The following is an 8126-nucleotide window of genomic DNA, read 5'->3' on the forward strand; positions in this document are numbered from 1 at the left end:
ATAGGTAAAAAAATTTAAGTTTTACCAAAAAATAAGAAAAGACAAAAGTGATATCATTGATAAATTTATGTTTTAATATATGTGTAAATAAATGTAAATGTGAATTTGATAATGAGATATTATATAGATATATTTAACTCGAAAAATATTGCCATGAACATAAAAAGGATACTAACTAGGGAAAGTTATAGAGGCAAGGTGTGGGTTGATGAAGTTTATGACTTTGATGTTTTGAATCGTGTTTTGCTTCGAAGTTTTGATCAAAGGCTCCTCGAATCTACCAATCGTTTCGTAGTTTCTAGCGGGTTTTCAAGTGATTTTGCTCATGGTCAATCAGAAGGTGCACTAGCTACGTGTAATGTCTCAAATGCCGCTATTGTCTTGAATAATGCTAATGTCGTGAATGTTGATGTTGTCGTGACTGCTGTTACTGCCTCGAATGTTGTTGCTGGCAGGACTAATGTTTCTCCTATGATTGATGTGGCTACCGCGTCTGCTGCTTCTTTCGTGACTGATGCTACTACCGTGACTTCTACTCATGGAAGGGATAAACCGATTGAATTAGTTGATCCCGAGACCGTCGTTGACGCTCTCGCAGGTAACATCACAGAGGGTTTCAATGAATTGGCTGAAACGGTGACTGAACCACATACGTTTATCAGCCCTTCGATTATTACACAAAAGGTGTCTTTCATTAACAAGGTTGACAACAATGTTTCTGCTTCTGAAAAGTTTTTGGTTCCTTAGATCAGCTTGACAGCGACCTGAATGGGCCCAATCCCAACGTTAATGCTATTGTGGATGAAGAGTTGAATTGTTTGTATTTGGACTCAAGGTTTATCAGGTCTGAGTGTATTGGACTCCCTTCGCCTCCTCTTTTGGTCACGAACAGTATAGGTGATGCACTTTTGGGAGACAAATATGTCAACTTTGTGGAGCTTATGAACATAATGTCGAACGTGGTTGATTTGAAAGAAGATAAAAACGAATAATCAAAGTAGTGTTGTTCATAAATGTTCAAAAAGAAAGACGAACGATAAAGTCGCTTCGTGTTCCTATACTTTTAAAGATAATGGCGATGAATTGGATTACAGAGAATCCATTCAAAATTTGTTTTTGGAAGCTTAAGTTGCTACTCAGTTTGGAAGTGTCCTCGGATCAAGGATCGTTTCCTCCCTCGACATATACTTGGGCTGATAATGGATCCTAAAGTGCGCTTACCTTCAAGATTGATAATCGGTCGGGTAAAAGAATTCGACGGGGATCATTGACGGTAAATTAAAAAAAAAGCCGGTACTTAGGTTGATTAAGTTTTTGTCTCATTCTGTTTCGTTGAATCATATGTTTATGTTTTGAGCTAAGGTTTGTTGTTATCCTTATCAGGTTCATGTCGTTATGTTATACAGGGTAATTTTTGTATGATTTCGTTTGAATTAGTTAGATTGATTTACCACTTTCTTTTTCAAAAATCAACAGTTTCATTCTTGTACTATTGATTGAAGAAGTTTTTCTTTTAAAAACATATTCGTTTTTCACTAAAAAAAAAGATACATCAATATTTCTAAAACCAAAAAATTCCAACATCCCGAAAGCAAGAAAAAAGTATTGATCTAGATCACAGTAACATAACAAAAGAAGATTAACAACAAACCAAATTAACAAACTACCAGTAGCTAAATCATCAAAATCCAAACCACGTTATTCATACCACCAAACACACTACCCTAATACCATAATCCCAATTGACATAATCAAGATTACTCAAGCAACCAAAAATTAATCCCCTTTACTTAACCTGAACCTGAATCATCTTGGGCTTTTTAGGCTCCGATGGAGGTAATTTCTCAACGATAACAGTTAACACTTCGTCTTGACAAATAGCAGATATTTTGTCCGTATTCGAATTTTTCGGCAACGAAAACTTCCTCATAAACTTGCCAATTCTTCTCTCCATCCTCACATACTTTACGCCTTTATTATTTTCTTCATGTTCTCTTTTTCTTTCTCCACTTATTACCAAAACGTTGTCATCTTCCACTTGAACCTTGACATCCCCTGATTTCAATCCGGGCATGTCAATGATGAAAACGTATGAATTTGGATACTCTTTCACATCTGCTGGTGTTGCAGCCGTTGTTCTTGCGTCTGGTACGTATGCTCGAGTGGGTCCTGCGTTGTTGTTAGTGTTACTAGATTTGTTGTTGTTGTCGTTTGCAGCTTCGAGGATGTTGTGAAGGTTGTAAAGGAAGAACGGAGTGTCAAATCCCATTAAACTGACGCCCATTTTTTTTTTTATTGTGGTTGATGAATTAAGATTGTAGATGAATCGTTATAAGATGACGAATTGCAGTTAAATTGTTGTATGATGACGAATTGTCAATTTAATTTGCGTGGTGAATTTATTTACAGGAAAGGAATGTAAAGAAGAATGGAATGAATCTTCTAAAACGAATAAAGGTTCTAGTCGTTTATGTTAAGGCGTGGTTTTTCCTTCCTAAAATAACAATTTTTTTTCCCGAAAATAACGAAAACTTTATAAAACATAACATGTTTTTAAAAAAGAAACGAATTCAACGAAAAACACAAAAGAGGAACCTCGGAGAGGCTCGTACCTAGAAAGTAGTTACTATCGAACTACCTATACCGAGCCTCAACTAACCTAAACCGAAACCAAACAAAAACTAAATAGACGATACAAATAAGTACAAACACCAAAGATTACATCAAATCAAGAAACATGAACCGAAAAGAGAACTCAAATGTCCTTAATGAACACGCTGAATTTAGCCATTTCGGCACCTTGAATAACTCTCTCCTTCCGCGTATGGTGATTCTTGTTCCTAACCAGTGGATGTGGGATTTCACCATTCTCGGCCATACTCGTCATCATATTATCAAAAGCCGCGAAAGCCTCATCTGTCATACCATACTTTGTCATCTGTAGTGACCCTAAATTTTCCATGATTATATATTAAATGAAAACTATATTTGCATGATTAAATGTTTTCAACATGTTAAGCAATCAAACTTGTTAAGACTTGATTAATTGAAATGAGTTTATGTAGACAATTGACCACCCCGTTTGCCTGATGATTCACGAACGTCATAACTTGTGATAATTATATAATCGTTTTATTTTTTTATGATGTAAGTTTTTATTTTATATATATATATATATATATATATATATATATATATATATATATATATATATATAAGAAGAAATACAATTAAATCAAAAATGTACAACTAAAACGCTATTCGCTACAGTAAAACACTGTTCGCTACAGTAAAACACTATTCGCTACAGTAAAATACTATTTGCTACAGTAAATTTTTGCTACAGTAAAATACTATTCGCTACAGTAAAAAATACTATTCGCTACAGTAAAAACCTATTTTGCTACAGTAAAAACTATTTGCTACAGTACACTATTTACTCGTATTCAATCCGTATTCGTACTCGTACAATACACAACTTCTAAATGGTATATACACTTCAATGATCAGCTCTTAACAACCTTAATGAGTCACCTAAACATGTGAGAACTATCATTTGACAACTAGCATGAAATATCTAACAAAAATACAAACTAATGGAACCTTATATTCAAGGGTAGGATCACGTTTTTCTTCACCAACCATAACACTTTCACTTTTCAACTTTCATGCATCAAACTTATCTCTCTCAAGTTCTCTCTTGGTGTTCTAAGTGTTCTTCATCCTCTTCAACAAAATTTAGCTCAATCTAGTTCATAAATCCTAACCTATATCAACTTTCAAAACAACTACTCAAGTAAACTTCAAGAACACTTTTAAGTTTGCAAGTCTACTTTCAAGCTTTCTAATCCATTCTAAGTAATCATCTAAGATAAAAAAACCTCTGTTATTTACAGTAGCTTATCATTCTAATTCAAGGTAATACTCATATTCCAACTTTGATTCAATTTCTATAACTATATCAATCTTAATTCGAGTAGGAATCTTACGGGAATTTGTTTTCGTGTCATGATTCTACTTCAAGAACTTTCAAGCCATCCAAGATCCTTTGAAGCTAAATCATTTCTTGTCACTTTCAGTAGGTTTACTTACTAAACTTAAGGTAGTAATGATGTTCATAACATCATTCGATTCATATATATATATATATATATATATATATATATATATATATATATATATATATATATATATATATATATATATATATATATATATATATATATATATAACTATCTTATTCGAAGATTTAAACTTGTAATAACAAGAACATAGTTTAGTTAATTCTAAACTTGTTCGCAAACAAAGTTAATCCTTCTAACTTGACTTTTAAAATCAACTAAACACATTTTCTATATCTATATGATATGCTAACTTAATGATTTAAAACCTGGAAACACGAAGAACACCGTAAAACCGGATATACGCCGTCGAAGTAAAACCGGAGGATGTTTTGGGTTAGATAATTAAAAACTATGTTAAACTTTGATTTAAAAGTTGTCCTTCTGGGAAAATAATTTTCTTACGAACATGAAACTATATCCAAAAATCATGGTTAAACTCAAAGTGGAAGTATGTTTTTCAAAATGGTCATCAAGACGTCGTTCTTTCGACTGAAATGACTACCTCTTACAAAAATGACTTGTAACTTGTATTTCTGACTATAAACTTATACTTTTTCTGTTTAGTTTCATAAATTTCAGTTCATTATGAAACCATAGCAACTTGAATCACTCAAAACGGATTTAAAACGAAGAAGTTATGGGTAAAACAAAATTGGATATTTTTGCTTGTTGTAGCTACATGAAATTTGTAACAAATCTATTCTAACCATAACTTAACTAACTTATATTGTATTATACATGTACTCTAACATATTATGTAACTTTGATAGACCATAGACACGTATATAATGATTTGACATATCATATCGACCCATCTATATATATTATTTGGAACAACCATAGACACTCTATATGCGGTAATGCTTGAGTTAGCTATACAGGGTTGAGGTTGATTCCAAAATAATATATATACTTTGAGTTGTGATCGAGTCTGAGACTTGTAGACACTGGGTCGTGGATTGATTCGAGATAATATATATTGATTTATTTCTGCACATCTAACTTTGGACAACTAGTTGTAGATTACTAACGTTGGACCGCTAATTTAATAAACTTAAATCATTAAAACGTAATAAAAAATGTTGTGAATATAACATGCAGTTTTATAAATGTTTTACAAAATAGACACAAATACGTAAAACTACATTTTATGGTTGAATGATCGAAATCGAATATGCCCCTTTTAGCTTGGTAGCCTAAGAATTAGGGAACTGGCCCCTAATTGACGCGAATCCTAAAGGTAGATCTACGGGAACTAATAACCCCCATTCTAGAATTTGGAATGCTTTAGTACTTCGAGTTTATCATGTTCGATAGGTGTCCCTGAATGATGGGGATATTCTATATGCATCTTGTTAATGTCGGTTACCAGGTGTTCACCATATGAATGATTTTTATCTCTATGCAGTTTGCGAAATGCCTGATATGAGATGGATGTTTATGAAAAGTGAAATCTTGTGGTCTATTATTACAAATTGATATACATATAGGCTAAACCTATAACTCACCAACATTTTTGTTGACGTTTTAAGCATGTTTATTCTCATGTGATTATTAAGAGCTTTCGCTGTTGCATGCTAAATTAAGGGCAAGATTTGGAGTCAGCATGCTTGTATGATAATGTTTAAAGAAAAACTGCATTCAGAAAATAAATTGTTGTAATATATTATCGTAACCCATTATGTAATGGTCGTATATAAACGTTGTACTTTAGATTACCATTATTTGGTAATCTACACTATGTCTTTTAAACCTTTATCGATAAAGTAAAGGTTATGGTTGTTTTAAAAATCGAATGCAGTCTTTGAAAAACGTCTCATATAGAGGTCAAAACCTCTCAACGAAACCAATTAATATGAAACATTTATAATCGATATGAATGAGACATTTCAGTTGGTATCCGAGCGTTGGTCTTAGAGAACCAGAAATTTGCATTAGTGTGTCTTATCGAGTTTGTTAGGATGCATTAGTGAGTCAGGACTTCGACCGTATTTACTTGAAAAACGATTGCTTAACATTTTTTGTTGGAAACTATATATTGTTAACATGTAAATATTATGTGATATATTAATCTCTTAACGTGTTTTATATTGTGTGATAGATGTGTACCTCTAGTACAAATCCCATCACTCACCTAATAATAATGAAGAGTTGAATATATATTGGGAAGATTCACAAATTTCCGAAGAGGAACCGGAAGAGGAGGAACCGGAAGAAGAGGAACCAGAAGAGGAGGAACTGGAAGAAGAGGAACCGGAAGAAGAGATTTCGGAGGGGGAAATATTAGGAACCACAGTAAAACAGATAAGTAAAAGAAAATCCTCAACCAATGGACCAAAGTTAAAAATGGTCAATGGTGTTTCCGCCAAGGAAGCAAAATATTGGGAAAATTACCAGTTTTCTGATGAATCGGATCTCGATGAGGATTCCGATGATGTTATAGAAATTACCTCGACTCAATTTGAAAAAGCAAAAGAAAACAATAAGGGAAAAAGCATCAAAATAGAAAAACCCGAGACCAAAAACGATGAACTTTATGTTTACATGAAGTACCCTGATGGGGTGTATCGTAAACACCCGTATTTCTTAAACTTTCACTATAACCCGGGAACATCTAAGCCACCAGGTTTTTCTAGACCATTTGAGAAAAGAACGGCTCATATTAAGGGAGCACCATATATCCCTAGGAAATTAGAGAAACGAACCAAGTCCGAAGAGGAAGAAACGAGTGAGTTGGAATAAAGAGTTGTAATCATGTTGTGTAATATATGTATTGTAGTGTGCTTGTATTTTCATGTTATATGTAAAAATTGCTTGTATTGTTTGTTAATTATCTTTTACGAATCTAATCCTCGTCTATTTTACAGTATAAAAACACACAATGGACGTTAAGGATAGACAACCGAATATTTTAGAAGATCTACCCGGGGACATGATTGATGAAATCTTGTCTAGAGTCGGTCACAGTTCATCGGCACAATTATTTATGGTGAAATTAGTTTGTCAAATATTTGAAAGACGTTCCAGGCATGCCTTAGTTTATAAAAGGCTTTCCTTTAATAGATGGGGTATATCACATTGGGGAGACCATAAGTTACGCCGTGTTTTCTTTAAAGCATTTAATGCGGGGAACCCAGATGTAATGTTACGCTACGGGTTGAGAGCCTATTTTGACTCTACCTATCCCAACATAGGACTTCGTTCTTTAGAAAGAGCTTCAAACATGCAACATAAAGAAGCATGTTATGTCTACGGGTTAGTAATGTTCGCTTCTCACCAAATCGAGAAAAAGAACATAGGATTGCAACTACTAAATAAAACATTCCACAAGTGACGAATTCAGTAGTTGGGGTGAGAAATAAGATTTTTAGATTATTACGAGGCTGTTGGGCATTACGTAACCCTCGTCCTTTTGAAAACGTTACAACATGCTGCCTAGCCAACGGTCACAACGGTTATTTTCCACAAGACCAAGGATGGGAAATAATAATAGTAAAACCCGAATGCATGACTTGTTTATGGACTTATGAATTACGTATCTTTATTGCCTTTGCTGAACGACTTGGGTATTAACTAGAATTGTCTTCACAACTGCCTTGTATCAAAGTTATTGTGTACTATATTTCATGCTATATGTAAAATAGCAGTATTGTAAGTTTATAAAATATTGTATAAAAGTTTGAATGCGAAATATTAATGTAATCAGTTTTTCATATAGAATTGTAGTAGTTGAATTGTATGTTAGCTACTAAGTATGAACTTAACGGATAGGTACTACCCGAATGAAAAATTATAAAACACTAATATGAAGAAAAAGCTTTTATAAATAAGTTCATATTATGCTACGAAATATTATTGACTACTCTTAAAAATTCTATGTGATTAACTCAATTCTTTTGGCTATTTTTGAAGGAAATGGCACCAACGACTCGTCAGAACTTGAACATGAGCGAGGAAGACTTCCGTGCTTTCCTTGCAGCAAACATAGCCACAGTACAGGCT

At 33.4% G+C, this 8126-nt stretch overlaps 1 protein-coding gene across 1 annotated transcript; it reads right to left on the minus strand.

Moving 5' to 3' along the window:
• Positions 1 to 1786: 1786 nt before the first annotated feature.
• Positions 1787 to 2284, minus strand: LOC139887783 (17.9 kDa class II heat shock protein-like). Its single transcript, XM_071870839.1, has one exon. The coding sequence runs from the start codon at positions 2282 to 2284 to the stop codon at positions 1787 to 1789; it is 498 nt and encodes a 165-aa protein (XP_071726940.1).
• Positions 2285 to 8126: the final 5842 nt, after the last annotated feature.

Source organism: Rutidosis leptorrhynchoides, chromosome 2 (genome assembly GCF_046630445.1).
Source record: "Rutidosis leptorrhynchoides isolate AG116_Rl617_1_P2 chromosome 2, CSIRO_AGI_Rlap_v1, whole genome shotgun sequence".
In the NCBI taxonomy this organism is placed as follows: domain Eukaryota; kingdom Viridiplantae; phylum Streptophyta; class Magnoliopsida; order Asterales; family Asteraceae; genus Rutidosis; species Rutidosis leptorrhynchoides.

Bases quoted from the DNA above. Each gene is read 5' to 3' on its own strand.
- LOC139887783 (XM_071870839.1), bottom strand. From the start codon at position 2,284: ATGGGCGTCAGTTTAATGGGATTTGACACTCCGTTCTTCCTTTACAAC.